The 18559-nt window shown below is 52.1% G+C and overlaps 7 protein-coding genes across 7 annotated transcripts; 4 read left to right on the top strand and 3 right to left on the bottom strand.

Annotated features, from left to right (window-relative positions):
- Positions 1-172: 172 nt before the first annotated feature.
- EDD37DRAFT_636947 (cytochrome P450) lies at positions 173-2789 on the top strand. The gene is made up of 2 exons (XM_062817018.1): positions 173-1760; positions 1810-2789. Exons 1-2 carry the CDS (start codon positions 432-434, stop codon positions 2515-2517), a joined length of 2037 nt encoding a protein of 678 aa, XP_062667947.1. The 5' UTR covers positions 173-431; the 3' UTR covers positions 2518-2789.
- EDD37DRAFT_504450 (Scramblase-domain-containing protein) lies at positions 2790-4939 on the top strand. The gene has a single exon (XM_062813526.1). It carries the CDS (start codon positions 2977-2979, stop codon positions 4714-4716), a length of 1740 nt encoding a protein of 579 aa, XP_062667948.1. The 5' UTR covers positions 2790-2976; the 3' UTR covers positions 4717-4939.
- A 1614-nt stretch (positions 4940-6553) lies between these two features.
- EDD37DRAFT_551793 (DNA ligase) lies at positions 6554-8614 on the bottom strand (the record flags this gene model as incomplete). Its single annotated transcript, XM_062813689.1, has 1 exon — positions 6554-8614. A coding segment is annotated over one exon (2061 nt), but the record flags the coding sequence as incomplete, so codon positions are not given.
- Positions 8615-9667: 1053 nt separating this feature from the next.
- Positions 9668-10925, bottom strand: EDD37DRAFT_504498 (uncharacterized protein). Its single transcript, XM_062813527.1, has one exon. The coding sequence runs from the start codon at positions 10652-10654 to the stop codon at positions 9701-9703; it is 954 nt and encodes a 317-aa protein (XP_062667950.1). The 5' UTR covers positions 10655-10925; the 3' UTR covers positions 9668-9700.
- Positions 10926-11008: 83 nt separating this feature from the next.
- Positions 11009-15260, top strand: EDD37DRAFT_684068 (uncharacterized protein). Its single transcript, XM_062819860.1, has 5 exons — positions 11009-11845; positions 11892-12478; positions 12544-13176; positions 13226-14773; positions 14831-15260. Exons 1-5 carry the CDS (start codon positions 11448-11450, stop codon positions 14950-14952), a joined length of 3288 nt encoding a protein of 1095 aa, XP_062667951.1. The 5' UTR covers positions 11009-11447; the 3' UTR covers positions 14953-15260.
- Positions 15261-15531: 271 nt separating this feature from the next.
- Positions 15532-16673, bottom strand: EDD37DRAFT_652414 (cytochrome P450; the record flags this gene model as incomplete). Its single annotated transcript, XM_062818450.1, has 3 exons — positions 15532-15861; positions 15962-16555; positions 16617-16673. 3 exons carry the CDS (start codon positions 16671-16673, stop codon positions 15532-15534), a joined length of 981 nt encoding a protein of 326 aa, XP_062667952.1.
- On the top strand, positions 16615-18077 carry EDD37DRAFT_684070 (uncharacterized protein; the record flags this gene model as incomplete). Its single annotated transcript, XM_062819861.1, has 4 exons — positions 16615-16812; positions 16860-17303; positions 17387-17682; positions 17713-18077. Exons 1-4 carry the CDS (start codon positions 16802-16804, stop codon positions 18075-18077), a joined length of 1116 nt encoding a protein of 371 aa, XP_062667953.1. The 5' UTR covers positions 16615-16801.
- Positions 18078-18559: the final 482 nt, after the last annotated feature.

Raw genomic sequence — 18559 nt, forward strand, 5'->3', positions numbered from 1 at the left:
GGACGCAGCTCCGAAACCCCTCGACACCACCTACCGTTATGGGCATAGTTTACCTATGTAACCTGGAACGTTTTTTTCGTATTCCGCTGACATAAGTTTCGTATTTTCTCCTCGTAATAACCTTGGAAGGTACCTTTGGGTCTTTCTGATCCACTATCAGCACCTCGTTAGGGACTTTTTGTTTCCTGAGGAAGAATTACGGCTGCAGCGCATGAGGCTTTTGAGACTAACAGTTATATATATGGCTGCGTTGTGGTCGACAATCCCCCCTTACCGGTTGCCCACATTCTTCCCTGGTATCGCGGCGCTACCCTGGAAATCTTCAGCTCCGCGCCTGCATTTCGTCGCCGGTCACCTACGATAGGGCTACTGTCTATCGCGGGTTCGTTTCCCTGGTTGTACGACGCTGACTGGCGCACAAGAACCTCAGCATGCACAGTCTAGCCAGCATCTCCGTCAAATCATGTCTCTTTCCCCAGTCTAGACGAGTTGCATCTTACAGCGAAGCAATATCCGATTACAGATCACAGCGGAGCTCAACCGAATGTGGTAAGTACTTACATGCGAGACTGATGTCGCACATCTCAGCCGAGAAGAGTAGAATACAGCTACTGCTGTATCTCCGTATATATGTTCCGAACATCGTGCTGACACTGCTTGTCTCGTTCCTCTGTTTTCTTGCAAGAAGTTTGGTAGCTAACATGGCCGGCCACTCCTCTGCCCTGACCATGGTCCAGACAATGCTCCCTCCTGCGCCCTTTGCCGTTGGCATCGTCGCAATTCTTTGCGTTCTCTTCCTGGCATATCAGTGGGCTCTTCCCAAACCTATTGCAGGGATACCATACAATGCGTCTGCCACCAAGTCACTATTCGGAGACATCCCCAGCATCGTATCTTACATGTCAAAGACAGGTCGCCTCTGGCCATGGATCATGCAGCAGAACATCAACCACCAGTCTCCTATCGTACAGGTCTTCGCTCGTCTTTTTGCTGCACCATGGGTTCTCATCAGCGACTATCGCGAGAGCCAGGACATTCTCCTACGTCGAACCCAGGAGTTCGATCGCTCCACCTTCGTTATCGATGCCATGGTGGGTCTCGTACCTGATTTCAGAATCACCATGCACTCTACCGATCCGCGCTTCAAGACGTGTCGAAATCTGCTCAAAGACCTAATGACACCGGGATTTCTGAATGAGGTCGAGGCCCCACAGATACACGCCAACGTCGAGACCTTGGTCAAACTGTGGGATCTCAAAACTCAGCTAGCTCAGGGTCACCCTTTTCATGCGGCTCCAGACATCTACAACGTTACCTTGGACTCAGTCTTTGCTGCAACCTTTGGACTTGAGGCTAAGAACAGCGCGACCACTTCGCAATTGGAGCACCTCCTGTCGTACACATCAACCAACGAGGTGAGACTGCCACAGACGGCAGATATGCCTGTCGATATCCCCAGGACCCACCGTCCGGCAACCTTTGAGGCCATCACCACGCTCACGGAGTCTATGGAAATCTCCATCAAGGCACCCCTTCCCAGATTAGCGCACTGGTGTCTCCGACAGCTGCCATATATGCGAGAGGCACGAGCCATCAAGGAACGCCTGATACACGATGAGGTCGAGAAAGGGGTTCGGCGACTGTCTTCTGGTGACCACATCAGGCGCTCCGCGTTGGACGACATCCTGCACCGCGAAGTCGCAATTTCCGAGAAGGAGGGAAAGCAGCCTGCATACCACTCCCGGGTGATATATGACGAGGTATGTTTCTTACCCTGACAACGGCTCTAGCGTCTGATCTATGATCCAGCTCTTTGGCTTTATCGTCGGTGGGCATGATACCACCTCCACGACGCTGTCATGGGCCTTGAAACACCTGGCTGTTAATCAGAACGCTCAATCGACCCTTCGCTCTCACCTACGCAATGCCTACGAAGCGGCAGCAAAAGAGCATCGCAATCCGACTGCCCATGAAATAACCTCGGTTCGGATCCCTTATCTAGATGCCACGATCGAGGAGGTGGTCCGTACTGCATGCATCTTCCCGGGCGTCGTGCGCATCGCAACCGTTGACACCACTGTCCTAGGCCATGTTATCCCTAAAGGCACGAACCTATTCTTGCTACAGATGGGCCCCGGCTACTTCTTACCCCCGTTTCCGATAGCGGACTCGCAACGCCACGAAAGCAGCTTGAAGGCCCAATACCAGGTCGGAGCCTGGACGCCAGATGCAGACGACATGAAGAAGTTCCGCCCCGAGCGCTGGCTCGTCACTGACGCAGATGGCAATGAGGCCTTCGACTCCCAAGCTGGTCCGCATTTGGCCTTCGGGCTGGGACCTCGTGGTTGCTTCGGCCGACGGCTGGGATATCTACAGATGCGCATCATTCTCGTGCTGATGATCTGGAATTTCGAATTGCTGCCTCTTCCGGCGGAGCTGAATTTGTTCGACGCCATCGATACATTGGCCACATCTCCTAAGCAGTGCTATGTCAGACTAGCAAAGGCGAAGTTCTGAAGGGAGGTCCTCTGGAGTCGTACTGCGGTTAGCCCTTAGCTCGTATCACGTTCGTTGCTACCTGGGAATGCTGGCGTTCAGAATGTGCATGTCTAGTAGCTGATAGCGGCTTTCCATCTTTTACCGTTACTCCTTATTCACGACCAACAGAGGTGCTTTCACTTAGCAGAGCCATAGAAGCCACCTGGGGCTAGCATTGTGATGATATCGAGAAGGGTGTTCTGGGAAAGCAGCGCGCAGAGTATCTCGTTAAGCTGCGGCAGGTACAGCGGGAATTAATATCACTGTTTGGAATGACGTCTTCCCGTCCTCTGCATTTCCGCAACACGATCATTGTTACATCTCGAGGCCATGGAGATTGGTACCACCTATATGTCAAAAATTCTCTCTAATCTTCTCAACGAATGACTGTGCTGTCTTTCTAGCGATTGTTGTTTGTACTGCTCGATACAGTCTGGCATGCAGAAAACCATTCTACAAGTCTCACGGCCAGCCAGCGCTGCGCTGAGGCTACAGACACAATGTATTACCATCATTCCCTCACGAAGATTTCTTAAGCCCCGGCGGCCATCATTCTCAACTACTGCTACGCATCGACAGGAACGACCACCGCCCTCTGCCCAACATGACAAACCTCCTTCACGAAGCGAGGCTCCGCCCAAATCCCCTCCTATGGAAAACATCCTCGCCGAGACAAGACCAGAAGATAATTCCCTCCTCGCACCCGTCCATGTGCCCGAAGATCCAAGTTCCGTCCTGAAGTCAGACCATCCCGCCTCCACTATCCTCGCCCAGTCAGGTTTGCTTGTACAAAGACAACTCGAGATGATGAATGTATTCATTGGCTTCGAACAGGCGAACCGATACGTGATCCTCGATCCGCATGGAAACCACGTCGGGTACATGGCAGAACAAGACGGAGGTCTGGCACAGGGTATGACAAGGCAGTTGGCGCGGACGCACCGAGCGTTTACAACGCACGTCTTCGACAAGCATTCAACGGAGGTTTTGAGGTTTCATCGCCCGTTCTCATACATCAACACCACGATACGGGTGTACAATCCGGTGGCCCCAAGGCTCAATGGTCCAAAACCCACATCTACCTCCGATGTACCAGCGGAAGCAGACCCTCTAGCAGGCCTGCAGCAGGTCTCACAACTCCCCCTTGATGCTATGCCCGTCATCGGCGAAGCCCAGTCAGAATGGGCCGCCATGGCACGCAAGTATCACTTGTTTCTCTCGCACGACCTGAATATCGATGGCTCACCATCGGGACAAGCATCTGTATCATCGGAGGGCGGCTCTTCCATCTATAAGTTCGCGTCAGTCAACGAACCCGCTCTGTCATGGGACTTCTCCCTGCGCGACCAGAACAACCAATTGATCGGCTCAGTCAATCGAAAATGGGGTGGTTTCGGCCGAGAATTTCTCACAGACATGGGAAGTTACGCATTACGCATGGACGCCGCAGGTCGAGAGCCCGAAACGAAGCAGGTCGATGAGACGACCCAGACGACCCCGACAGAACCCATTCTGGCCAGCAAACCAACAGCCACGGAAAACATACCAGGCATGACGCTGGACCAGAGAGCAGTGATGCTCGCAACCGCTGTCACCATCGATTACGACTACTTCTCCCAGCACAGCAGTCACTTCGGCGTAATGCCTATACCGCTCTGGATGGGCGGCGCAGGTGGTGAAGCAGCCGGCGGCGTTGCAGCAGGTGAGGCCGCAGGAGCTGCTGGTGGAGTCGCAGCAGGCGAAGCCGCTGGAGCCACTGGCGGGGCTGTAGTCGGCGGAGCAGGCCGAGCAGCTGGTGCTGCGCAAGGATTAGGTGCCGGCGAAGGTGCCATCGCCGGTGCAGGCACAATGGCAGGATACGAAGCCATGCAGCGAGCTTCGGGCAGAAGTTCGCCGCAAGAACAACAATCAGACACCACCACCGCTCAACAGGACCAAGCCTTCAATAGCCCAACGGCTTATGACTCTCAGTCACCGCAGAATCCTGACCAGCCTTTTGACGCTCAATCTCCGCAAAGCGGATGGCCCGAGCAGGGCGGCCAGGGTGAAGACGTCTGGGGCAAAGAAGGCTCCGATCCCTGGAGCGATGCGGGCCAACAGACTCCGTCGGGCGGTGATGAAGGCGGCGGTGGAGGACTATTCTCCTCATTCTGGGATTCGTTTTTTGGCGGAGACTGAATCGTCTACATCAGCCTTTTCCATTCAATAGTGGCACTGTCTGCCCGTTGTAGCTGCTCGGCTTCAGATGGATACCCACGAATTGTTCGACGTTATCTGAACGAAGCCCGCCACGCATAACGCTATAATGTTTGCCATTGACGTGAAGGAGGTCATCGACGTTATTATTATAATTCTACCCATTTACCGCAAAGGCGCCGACTGCATTGAACGCGCTCCAATGACGTGCCTGTTGTGCTACGGCGACATGATTCCATCCATCGCTTCCTTCCAATCCCAGATCACTCTGATATCAAACTCTTCGCCAGTCGTGATAAGTAGAGCTCCCGCAAAGAAACCACTTACCAGATCTGCGTTTCTCAGGATCTCACACTCATCGCTATGGACTCCGCCTCCTGAATGCCAACCACAGTCATAGGACTTGACAAGGCTTGTGATCTGCGTGTCATAGAACATTACCAACCTCTTCTGCTGCGCACTTGCAGATATCAGAAGCGCTCTTCGCTTGTTGAGGACCTCTTTGCCAACGTCGTAGATTTTTTTCGGCTGTGGCACGCGTCGAAGACTGGTCGACTAACCTGACGAACAATGCCTTGTCGATTGGACAGTGCGGCGTATCTGGAGGATGCCTACGGTCCACCTCAAGAGGTTGCGGACGAAGAACCTGCTTCGCAAACGTTCTTCCGGAAACCTCTGGCGTCGGGCCTAACATAGAGGTGGCTCCAGTGTCTGCCTGGTATTGAGACTTGAGAGGCAGAGGTTGGATCTTTGGCGCCTCGTGGACATGGTTGGTTCCTCCCGACAGGGAGTTCGTCTGATCCGAACGAAGGCGCTTTGGACCTCGGTTGCTGTGTGTCTGATTGTCTGCAGCACCGCCCCTGAGCCCAAGGATGTTGCCATTGCCTGGACGGTTGGACGGCGGGTCCTGACGGTCGGAATTCTCTTTGTCATCGTCCTTGACTAATGCCGCACTGGACCACATATACCCCGGTGGCGGGGACGTTGTCGCGTTTTGTGCAAGCGGGCGTGTGGATTTCGTGGGACTTCGGAACAAAGCTGGAGGTTGGAAGGGGTGTTCTCTGTGCATCGTACTTCGCAAGGAAGATTCCACTTGGGTTGGCCGTCCTCCATAAGAAGGACTGGACACAGTCGGGAGTTCGAAGGGTGGTGCCCTAGTGTAATCATTGCGCAAGGCTGATCCCCCAAGCTTATTGATGTCCTCATACGGAAGAATTCGTGACGCAGTCCGGGGTTCAGAAGGCTGTGTTACAGCTGGCATATTCCGCGAAGACGTTGTTGTCGCCTTTTGAGGGCTAAAGGGATCGCTTCGTGTCGAACGGCTGGTTGGGACACTCTTCCGTGGTCCTTTGTATCGCGGCCGTTGGTTTTGATCTGAAGCCATTCTTGGTCGTTTGTTTGTCGAGTCGTCGTAGAGGAGGGAAGGCGTATCTAAGTACTTGCGCTTGGGAGCCTGAATGGCGATAGAGGATTCGCTCTGCGCAGCAGGGCTCTCCTTCAACGGACTGGCTGTGCTCTGTGAATCTATCACGATCACATCATGATTGGCCTTCGCAGGGGTCTGCGGTCGACCACTGTGGACCCCGAGGGTGGTCTCTACCATGCCTGGCGAAGGTGTCGCTGTACTTTGAGAAGGCTGCTGATACTGACCTGCCCCAGGAGTGAGCGGTATGGGACTAGCGGTGATTCGCGAGTCCTCCACGACGATATGACGAGCTGGAGCAGTTAAACGTGCCCGAGGCGTCGAGGGTGGTGCCATATTCTGTTGTGTTGTCTTCGAGGGACTATGCATCATTACTGGGTGCCCACTGGTCGCTTGCCCGGGCGTGCTCTGCACTGGACTGGCCGTAGTCTGAGACTGGTTCCCCTCAGCCTCAATGGCATTCTTCCCATCGGCAGCGATGAGGCGCTCGATCCACCCCTCCTCTTGCTGTTCATCGTTGTCCAAGGAGACCTTCATGCTTCTATCGGCATGCTCTTGCAAATCCGCGAAGGTACTGGAGTCCAAGAAGCTCCTATCCCTCTGCAACTTCACGATCCGCGGGAAGCGTAATACGTAATATGCTGCATTCTGTGGCTTCTCGAAGCCTGCTCCCATAACGTCAACGACAATTGGCGACTTGAAAAGATCAGTCGGGGCTTGTATATTTTTTCGATGGTTCTGAACTTCCATATGAGCTCGATGATCCGCGAAAGGTATGCGCAAAAATTCCCCTAGACCGTTGAGGTGCCGGATGTTATCCTTCGATATTCCATGTATAGACACTGTGTCGATAATGCGAAACACGGGCTTTTTGTTGTGTCTACGCACCTGCTCCTTGTTCTCGATGCATGCAATGTAGAATGTCGTCCAGGACAAAGGCCCGATGCCAAGTTGATCGACAACGATTTGACTACGTCGACCGCCAATGATACAAAGGTCAACTGTATCGCCAAGGTTGTGGATGTAGTCCTTCTTAAGTTTGATGACCCTCTTGGAGCTTTCCCAGGAGAAGTAAGGATCACGGCAGCCTTTGAGCACAAGTCCCTCCCATCTTTGAAGAATTGCGCATTCGAAGAATTCCCTCAATTCCACCTTGGCGTCTCTAACGCCGAAGTTGATGATTTGACGATATGCAATTTGGGCTTCACCATCAAGGTTCCTCACGATACGTTCGAGTACCTTCCTCCGCTCAGATTGTGGCTCCTTGGCCAAAATCTTGTCATCGAGGAGTAAGATGTCATAAAAGACAATCATGAGCTGCTCGTCGCCTTTCCTAGGTGAATCGGCAGCGGTACCAATAAAGGTTCCACCGTGCATCACATGTTTTCGGATTTTGTGGAAGGGAAGGATCGTCTTCTGTGTTCGGCTGTATACCACAAGCTCACCATCGACAATGCAATTTCGGTCAAAGCCACAATCTTCTCGGTCCAGCCGCAGTCCTGCTTCGATTACTCCATGGAGACGAACTCTGTCGGTCGTTGAGTCCTTCCCACTCTTTGAAAAGATTTGAATTTGGTTCCCTCTTGGCTTGGAGCGGTCGACATGTATTTGACAATACTCGCCATCATATTTTCTTTCGACACTCATATGACGTTGTCGGGCCATGTCACAGCAATGCTTGATGCTCCGTGCTTTCTCATATTGTGTACGCGTAATCATAACACCGAGCTTGGGTCTGATGTGTGCGGCGCATAACCCAAGGTAGACATCTCGGGATTTTCCTACAGGGTTGTATGGAAGTGCCTTGATGTTATCGTGCTCCAAAATCTCAACCGCTGCATCGAAGGAGTTCTGAACAGCCAGGAGATCAGGCAGGAGGAAGTGGAAGCGTTGGAGAACTGTGGCTTCTGGTATATGTATCGGTGTATAGGACTTCAGGATCATGCGAACAAGCCATTTGGTGTGCGGTGGGGTTAGATGTCGTAGTACGGGCGTCAGGATTTCATCCAATCGCTTCGTGTTGGTTGCCCCCTTGTCCGCAAGTTGAAGAAGTGTCTTGTCAATGTCCTCCAATGTGACTAGCTTCTTAGACATAATCAGATGCGAATTGGCCATTGTGTGCTCCACCGTGGTTGCAAAGTCGGCGTCCTGCTCATGCCATCGGCGGAGTGCACTGGAACTGGTGTGCCCCAAGTGGAAAACTCGACAAAAGATCTTAACTAAAGTGTCCTCCTGTACTCGGTAGGTGCGTTGTGGCAGACGTTCTGGCAGGATGCATGATAGAAAGGCTATCGCAGACGGTCCTGTTCTCTGAAGTTTGTGTTCGTACTTGTCGAACCATTTATTGGTGGCTTCAGCATAGACGTCGATATTACGGTTCGTGGTAAGTGCTTTATCCTTCCGCGCAGCTTCGAGCGTCTCGAAGAGTTCGACAAGCCAGACAAATTTGAACGCCATGTTGTCTTACACTGGTGCTGATCGTGAGTGTAAACTGAGGAGTGCTGTCTGATCGCTGGTTCAATGACAACTTTGCAGCACGACTGATTGGCCACCGCGCCTTTGCTGTTGGTTGTTGACAGATACATTCAGAGAAAGCGTGCTGTATACCTAGTTATATTGAAGAAGAGGTGAACTGAGGCAGTGAAGAAAGTGAATGTGATGTTCTCCAGTGCTTCCTCCGAATGGGAAAAGTTGCAGATTGTCAAGTGAGACGCGACTGCCCCCGCGCTTCTTTGGGCAGTCGCGTCACTGACGCCAATGCACGTGATGAGGTTAAATTGAATGCATGAACTCCCGCAGAGCCGGTTCTCAGAGGAAAAAGTGGCACGATCTGATTGCTGTAGTTCTCCATGTTCATCCGGAAATCGCTCCTCGTTGTCAATTTGAAGTCCTTCGCACACAACAACATCGTCTTAGCGCTTGACGTGCGGAAGGCCATCAGGTCAATCGGGCTAGTCATGGTGGTTTGCTTCATGGCACTCGCTGTCATGAATCTGCTGGACTTCAAATTTGCAGCGTTGCTGTACTCCCTGCCAGACGGTGCCACCGTTCTGGTAACTCGCTCGGCCCCTTCCTTGCTTGAATCACAATAAAAGAGAGGTCAGACGTCTATGTACCTGGAGTACTCCTCTCGTTTGCGGCTCTCATGCAAACTTGGTGTGTTTGCCTTGGTCGAAAGACCATGAATATGATCGCTTATCTCCTCACCATTGTCAGCGCTGTGGACCTGCCACTTCTGTCAAGCTGGTCAAGTTCTGCAAGACCAAGAGCCCTTTGACAGAAGATATTGGCCACGGATTGGTTTCCAGATTCTGGTATGGCGCTGTTGCCGCTGCCTTTGACAATATGGGACAATTGTCTGTCAGCACAAAGAGTGGTGAAATACTTCCTGAGAATGCTCAGAAAGAGCACGAAGACTTCGATAAGTCTATCGGTCTGCCCGATCATCAACCCCGAAACAATGATATTCAGATCTTGAGATCCTATACTTCCCCGGCGTCAACCGGGCATGATCTCTGCTGCATCGCTGCAAGCAGGCATCCATCAGTCCACCTCCAATACACCCGTCTCCATTAGCGCCCTCACAAACCCTTCCACCGCTCCAACAGCAATCCCAGCAACCTTGCCACCATCGTCATACTGCGGATCATAGCTCGCAACAGTCAAACTCACCGGCATTACGTTCCCCTCCGCTCCGCTTCCCAGCAGATCCATACACCTAAGCAAATCCTCCCCCATCAACCCACCCTTCGTACCCCAAAACTTGTTAACTCTCGCAACACTCCCATCAAGACAATCCAGATCTACATGCACCATCGTCAACCCTCCGTCTTCCTTCATCTCCTTGTTTCCACCTATGGCTTCCTCCAGTTCACCACGGAAATCAACCTTTCTCTCTTCATCCCCCCAAACAACATCATACCCAGCCTCACTAACCCTCACCCGCTCAAGTTCATTAACATCCCTCATCCCAACATGCACAAACCTCTTCAACTTCAAGGGTCTGAAGCCCGGCACGCTACCTGCTAAAGCTTTCCAACACTGCCCGGCCATAATCGCCACGCCCATCGAATCGAAATACCCGCTCATAACCGTATCAGGAATATTGAAATCATCGTGCGAGTCGAACCAAATACATCCCAACTCGCGCTCAGCAAAAGGCTTGCAGCCAGTCAAACCAGCCAACACACCGACGGTAGCGGAGCAATTGCCCGCGATCACAATGGGGAATGACCCTCCATCCCGCGCCGCCGTGACAGCCCATGCAATGCGCCTGATGACCTCGAAGCTGCGGCCGATATCCCCTTCGGAGTTGTACACTCTCTTGATTTCGACTTCGTGGACTTTTACGCCCAGCTTCTGTAGCGACGAAACGAGTCCGGAACTCCGTAACCTTCCCGGTCCGGCACCGACAGCGTGGTTGTGGATGCCGACGTGGTAAGGGCTGAAGATGACGGTGACAGATCTGAGTGTTCCGTATGTCACGTCTTCGGACATGTCGAATATTTGCCAGTGAGAGACCAAGGGTTGATTGACAGTTGTCCGGGAGCCGGTTTGTACATGATTTAGATATTTAGGCAGCTGGTAGGTAGTGAGCTAGCTACATACTCCTATGTCATACCTAAGCAGGTATACGCACGATCATGTAAGCGACACCGCCCCAGGTAATTCCGGCGTCCCACCTTCTGTGAGGGCATGGCCGGAGCCCGTGACACACCCGGCATGGCCGGAGAGTTTGGCGAAACCCCCTTTTTGAGAGGTTACCGAGATTACATAAGCGCAGATGTCGGTCTTGTTGTTCAACGAGAAAGCCGAGGCTGGATTCACGCGGAGATAAGATTTTGTCTCAGACGCCATACAAGCGATGCCCTTTTACTGGTGGTGTCGTTCAGCCTCAAGTAAGGCTTAAGGCGTAGACGCTGATCAGAAGGTAGTGGAGGCTCGAGGTTGGCTGGTATTTCTATGGTCTCCTCACTGCGATATGTGGTACATAGACAGCATGAGTGGCATTGATACGATTGATGCGTTGGATAGGCGCCTGTGGCGTGCCTCATCCCCTGTTCACCCAATTGAAGCGGCAATTCGGCGACGAATCCAAGTCGAGCTGGGCTGTGACGGTCACACTGCAGCCTCAGCTGGAATGGACCATTCAGCCTGGTTGACCGCAGCTGCCTTCCGTGAAGCGGTCTGCTGCCTGATGGGCGACGTTCGCTCGCAAGAAGATTCTTTCTCCTCTGTTCAGCCACTTCATGACAGAGGTGTTGCTGTGAAGAGGGTCTCTTGATCGACCATGCCAGGCAAAGAGTTACGCCTACTCGCGCTTGATGGCGGCGGCGTTCGTGGCCTGTCGTCGCTGATGATCCTTGAACAACTCATGCAAGTCATCGATCCCGAACACCCACCCAAGCCATGCGAATACTTCGACATGATCGGGGGCACCAGAACCGGCGGATTGATCGCTATCATGCTGGGCCGGCTGGAAATGACGATCGACGAATGCATTGAAGCATATACCTCCCTCGCGGACAAGGTCTTCCAGAAGAAAGCGCCTCGTATGAAGATCACAGGCAAGATCCGAGGCCAATTCGACTCAAAGAAGTTAGAAGACGCGATTCGAGAAGTGGTGGAAAAGTGGACCACTCAGAAAGACACGTTGTTGAAAAGCGAGGCGGATACGGCGTGCAAAGTGTAGGACAGCCAAGAACTTGTAACATTGCCGTACTGATGAATGCAGCTTTGTATGCGCTTTCAGCAAGCACACTGGCACACCGATGTGCTTGACAAGCTACATGCCTCCCCGTGGCAATACCGACCTCTTCAAACAGACCAAGATCTGGGAAGCTTGTCGTGCAACTTCTGCAGCGACCTCATTCTTCGAACCAATCTCCATCGGACGTTACAGTGAACAGTTTGTGGATGGCGGCACAGCAGTCAACAATCCCGTTGGGGAACTATGGAATCAAGCGCAGGCCGTATACGGTCCCGAACCGCTAGACGATAACCTTGACTGTCTGGTCTCGATAGGGACCGGCGTTCCATCATTGACTCCTGTACGCGACGATGTTTTCCATATCTACGAGAGTCTGGTGGCGATAGCCACGGAGACCGAACTTACAGCCGAGACGTTTCGACAAAGTAAAGCACACCTAGACGAACAGGGCCGGTACTACCGTTTCAATGTGTCAAGAGGACTGGAAACAATTGGTCTGGAAGAGTCGACGAAGAAGGCTGAAATTGCGGCTGCCACGCGGCTGTATTGTGGATCGCAAGAGGTGTCTAGGCAAATGAAGGCGTGTGCGGACCGGGCGTCCATGAAGCAACGTTAGTTCCCACGGATGACCGTCACAGCCTTTGGGAGTTTTCGTAGCTAATATATATGGTGTTAGTCACTTCAAAATACCATATCCCATTCAGCCTCCGAGGCGTCCCCGTGATCGAGAAATTTGCAGATCGTCCCCTCGACGTGGCTGAACTAAGGCAAACCCTCCTTCCCGGACGAAGATCTAGTGGACGTCAACGTCGGATCTGTGTGTTGAGTGGAATGGGCGGCATGGGCAAGACGCAATTGGCGGCTCAATTTGCACGGCGGCATCACCAGCATTATAGCGCTGTCTTCTGGCTAGATGGCACCTCAGAAGACAGCTTGAAACAGTCCATTGGCTATAGTGCCAGCCGCGTTGCGCAGGGCCAGATTCCGGAAGTCAGTAGGACGTTCCTCAACGGTCAGGGCGGGGACCTTGATCTCATTGTCGAACACTTTCGCCACCTGCTGAGCCGGCCTGACAACAATTCCTGGCTGGTGGTGTTGGATAATGTCGATCGAGAGTACTACGCACAGAACCCTCAACCAGGCTCCTTCAATGTCGAGAATTATCTTCCCGACGCTGATCATGGCGCGATATTGATAACGACTCGACTTAGCAACCTGAAGCCGTATGCCACAGTCTCGAAGAAGCTTCAGAAAGTGGATGACAACCTTGCTATGGCAATCTTCTGTCAGACGTATACGCGGAAGTTTGGTACGTTTCTCAATCACTTGTCGAGCTCTATTCTGACTAGAAGATGCAGACAAAGACCAGGCCAGACCATTACTGGAGCGTTTGGATGGCCTCCCTTTGGCATTGACTCAAGTCGCGGCGTACATGCAGCAGACTGGGATCAGCTTTGCCCGATACATCGATCTCTATGACCGTCGCTGGAAAGATCTTATGCAATCGCACGAGACATGCAATGGATCCCAGCTGAAAAGTATCTGGACGACGTGGGTGAGATCACTCGAGGCTATCCGTGCGGAAAATCAAGCGGCGGCCGACCTACTCCTGCTCTGGGCGTTCCTTGACAACCGTGACTTGTGGTATGGGCTTTTCGAGAGAAGCAGGGAAATATGGACCAATCATACCTACGTCAACGCGAACCTCCAAGAGGTATGCAGCGACGAGATGAAGTTCATCGACGCGATCCAGCTCCTACTCAAATACTCCCTGATCGAAAGGCTGGAAGATGATAGTGGATGTATCGTTCATCCCGTTCTGCACCAGTGGGCGCGGCATGTCCAGAACGAGGAGCAACGAATTGCCTTCGCCCGACTTGCGGTGATCACGGTCGGCTTTGCGTTACCGCATTACGGCTTTGCGGTACAGCATTACTTCATGGGAAATTTATGGACCGTAGAACGGCGTCTCATGGGCCATGCTGACTGTTGCTTTCGATGGGTCGTTGATGATGCGATCAAGCTCTCGAGATCACAGGAACAGGACCGCGATGATAGACCCGGATATGTTGGCCCTTTAGCTGTCATTCTTCGTTGTGTGAGCTTCCTTGGCGATCTTTTCGTAGCTCAAACCAGATTGGGCAAGGGAAGCGAGATGTATGAGCTGGCTCTCCGGGGCTATAAGGAGACAATGGATCCTGAGCATGAGTGGATGCTCACCCTGGTCAACAAAATGGGCCTTCTCTACTCCGACCAAGGAAAGCTAGATAAGGCGGAGCAGATGTACGATCGAGCCTTACGAGGAAAGGAGAAGACCCTAGGACCGGGGCACCCCTTTACACTCGATACAGTTAATAGTCTAGGTGCTCTCTACGTCAAGCAAGGAAAGCTGGATAAGGCGGAGGAGATGTACGAGCGTGCCTTACAAGGCAAGGGAAAGGCACTAGGACCGGGGCACCCGTCTACACTAGAGACGGTCAACAATCTAGGCATTCTGTACAACCATCAAGGGAAGCTGGACAAGGCGGAGGTGATGTACGAGCGTGCCTTACAAGGCAAGGGAAAGGCACTAGGACCGGGGCACCCGTCTACACTAGAGACGGTCAACAATCTAGGCATTCTGTACAACCATCAAGGGAAGCTGGACAAGGCGGAGGAGATGTACGAGCGTGCCCTACAAGGCTTCGAGAACGCAGTGGGAGCAGAGTCTATCCTTACCTATGTCCCTGCACTCAATACGTGCAAGTACCTCGGTTCGTTGCTTCTTGACCTGGGCAGACGGCAAGAAGCTATCCAGATGTTTCATCGGGCGTTGACCGGATATCAGGAGGTATATGGTCCATCTCACGAACAATGTCAGAAGCTGGCTCGATGGATCGATGAGAGGAAATATCTACAAGTCCAAGGTACCGCCATCTCCATCTATAACTAGCTTCGCAAGTGGAAGACTAACTGTTTCAAAGAAACCAATGAGACGAGCAGCGAGACCAGCAGCGAGACCGATGTGCCTGATGAGGTGATCATTCATGGAAAAAGAGAGCGTACATCGAAGTTCCGCCAATTCTTCCGTCCTTCTCGCAGGTAACGACCCAACTCAATAGCGTTCGTGATTGTTATTATGGTCAGTGGTTCAAGGAATAATGGCTTTCCAGCGCAGTATTGGTGTCGACAGGAAGCACGCTTTTCCCTATGACTGGTGTTTGGCGTTGTGGAAACAATTCAGCAAGTTTACCCAGTCCGCGTGCTGAGGCTATGCCATTCCTGCGACTGCAACGGCGACTCGGCGGCAAAAGCGCGAGGGGACCGAATGGTTTTGGCCACACTGACAGCTTTGCCAGCTGAGAACGAGAAGATACAACAAGGCTTACGCGAGGAGGGATTGCAACATGGAAGGTAACCGTGGTGGAGGTGGACGCACTACTACTAAGGTCATTGGGTCACTGGGTCACGGCCGTTGACGGCAAAGGATTACAAGTCAACAAAGGTCTGAAGAGAAGATGGAAGTCGATTCAAATGTGAAGCATGCGGCCCCTTACCTCAACCTTGACATTGATACAGTATCCAGCCGATATGATTTGTATTAGCTCTCTGGTGCTGGACCAGTTGATCAAGTATTGTGCTGATCCGGATGGTATTGTGATATCGCACTATCTATCCTCGTAGTTTACGACAACTGTCTTCTGCTAACCGTTACCTCGATGTTGAACTGTTTACAAAACCAGTTGTTGAAGCTGGTCCAAGTGGGCGTGAGTAGACGAAACTCGTAGTGGCGGATCAGATGCGGCACAAGCTTTGAGATCTCAAGGAGGCTGATGTTCTTTCCGATACACGTGCGCGAGCCTAGACCAAAGGGCATGTAGTATTTTTCCATCGCCGCGAGTTGCTCCGGCGAAGACGTCGAGGAGAGCCATCGTTCAGGTCGGAAAAGAGCAGCATCTTCGCCGAATACGTCCTTGTTGTGGTGTGCAACCCAGGAGTTGATTCCAACATTAGCCTGCGCGTGATATCAGCATTCGAGAGAAGTAATTCAGACACCGACCAAGCGATAGTTTTGGTCAAGAAATGTACGAGAAGAAGAAGATGTTGTGACATACCCCGGCACGAAATTCGACACCAGCAATGGTAGCACCTCCTTCAGGAACGGTGCGCCAGATCGGGGGGCCAGTCGCTGGGTGCATCCTTAAGCCTTCCTTGATCACAGCCTGAAGATAAGGCAGCTTCTGTGCCTGAGCAAAGGTGATCGGATCCGAAGCTTGGCCAGACTGAACAGCTTCATCAATCTCCGTCTGTAACTTGTGGACCCTCTGGGGATCTTTCATCAGATAGTAGAAGATTGAGTTCAACGTGATCGAGGTTGTCTCACTCCCGGCGGCCACGTTTTGTGCACAACCGGCAAACACGTGCCAGTAGGTGTATGCTTCTTGGTCACGCCTGTGAAGCAATGCCAGCTTGGTAAGGAAGTCTTTGGCATCCCGGTCTCCTTTTTCCGAATCCTCTAGTGATTTCAATCGACCCTGAACTTCAGTTGTGATAAAGCCCACGACCGCAGACAACCCGCTCGGGATTAGCCCGAAGATGATGGGAGCGAGCCAAAGATAGATCCCACAGACTGTAGACTGTAAGGCTGTCGTCTCTAGACTCTGCATGATACCCTTGATATCTTCACCTCGATCCAAGAAACCAAATCGCTAGGAAAACTGATGGTTGGTGGTCAGCAATGTATTTCGCTCAACAAATCGTAGTACTCACAGTTATCTCTCCGATGACATCAAACGCGAAACATTGCATCCAATGATTCAGACTCATACTTTGCTTACTCGCCGCTGCCTCATCAAAACGATTGCAGAATAAAATTGGGGTTACTGATCAGTGGGACGCAGAGCATTGTACCAGGCATCGTTTCGGACCTCTTCTTCCTTCATGAACGCGCAGCAATGATGTCGATGTAGGACAACAACGCCTTTTTGCTTGGTCACGGTTAACAGTTGCTAGTTATATCATCACCGTGTCATCTGCGACAGCCATTGGTCCCCTCGTGGCTAGCTTTGTGATTGCAGATACTGCGAACACCTGGCGCAATTTCAGCTGGCTCTGTGCAGGAATTGCCGGTCTCAACCTTATCTTGATGTTTCTTCTGTATCCCGAGTCAAGTTTCGATCGACCCCCAATCCACCCAGCTACCCCTCTGCCCGCTGAAAAGGCCGACGTCGAAGAAGCGCAGCTCAACTCTGTTGGCAAGCAAAATCTCCAACCTGCCCATGTTGAGAGTCAGGAAGACATCACCCACGGCGTACAACATGTCAACCATATCCGAGTTCCCTGGACCAGCATCTGGTTTTCGTCAATCAAATATAACAGATCCGTGGGCTTCCTCTCGATATTTTTCAGACCCACGGCCTTCTTGGTCTATCCTGCAGTACTCTGGGCGGTATTCATGTATGGACCAGTCTAGCGTCTCAAGTCATCCTGATGTGAGAGCCCTAACCCCCATCTCGAAGCTATAGCTGATGTTGATCTAGCTTCGCTTCCCCGTCGCTGCTCCTGGCACCACCTTACCTGTTTGCGGCGACAAATATTGGTTTGATCCAGATCGCCGCCTTGATCGGCTTCATCTTTGGGACGTTCGCTGGTGGCTGGATGTCAGATGTCATCACCACTCGCCGCATCTTAAAGAACGGCGGGCATGTGCACCCAGAACAACGAATCTTCTCGATTCTACCGTTTGCCCTTATTGCTCCTGTAGGTTGCATTGTGATTGCATTCGCCTGCTCGGAAAAGCTATCATGGGTAGCAGTCGCGTTTGGGTACGGCATGAGTAAGTTTCGCCCTTGCAACTGTCATTGAGTAAGCCAAAGGCTGGCTTTTAAATCTAGTCTCCTTCGGCACGGTCTATGCCCCGATATTGCCATCACATACGTCGTGGACTGCTACCCGCAATTTGCCGGCGAGTGTCTCGTCGCTGTAAACGCCTTCAAAAACTTGTTGGCTTTCATCTTCCTCTATACCGCCGTCGAATGGATAGCTGCGGATGGCTGGGTCCAAGTCTATATGATTATGTTCATGCTGGTAAGCTTGGCTACGCTCATGGGTGTGCCTTTGTATTTCTGGGGACATACCCTGCGGAGGATGTCTGAGCGCATCTACTACCCTAAAGCCGCGGCAGCGACTCTTAGGAGACATGATTATCTGGAGGGTGCGAATGGGGTTTGAGAGTCAAGCGTGGTGGTTTGAGTATACACGCAAACTCCATGGTCAGATTTGCAAGACGATCGTCAAAGACACTGAGTTGCCTCTGTCCACGAGGTCCATGCCGGACGCTCAAATGCTCGAGATACCCTTAGAAGGACATCAAATGGGCAACAATTAGATAAAAAGACAAGACAATCTATGTATTCCTACTATGCACACTACTGGACACTATCGTGCTACCCGTTGCATGTATGTTGAGAGGTGTGGAGACACTCGACTAAACTCGACAGTTGCGTGCAAGCTGCGTCTAGCTATTGGTGAGCTGATATTCGGCCCTGTGCCTTGCTGTCAAACAGCATCTTGGTCAGACATGTCATTCCACGGTTGGGAGCCAATTTACGCACTGACTCCAGCTATTCGAGCGTCGCCAACGACGACGAGTTACTGTGACGACGGCGAGGTCCTAGTTGTGCTAGGACGTCTATATAGAAGCGTCAAGTACG

The sequence above is a fragment of the Exophiala viscosa genome, assembly GCF_022695815.1.
Source record: "Exophiala viscosa unplaced genomic scaffold EDD37scaffold_9, whole genome shotgun sequence".
NCBI classification, from domain to species: domain Eukaryota; kingdom Fungi; phylum Ascomycota; class Eurotiomycetes; order Chaetothyriales; family Herpotrichiellaceae; genus Exophiala; species Exophiala viscosa.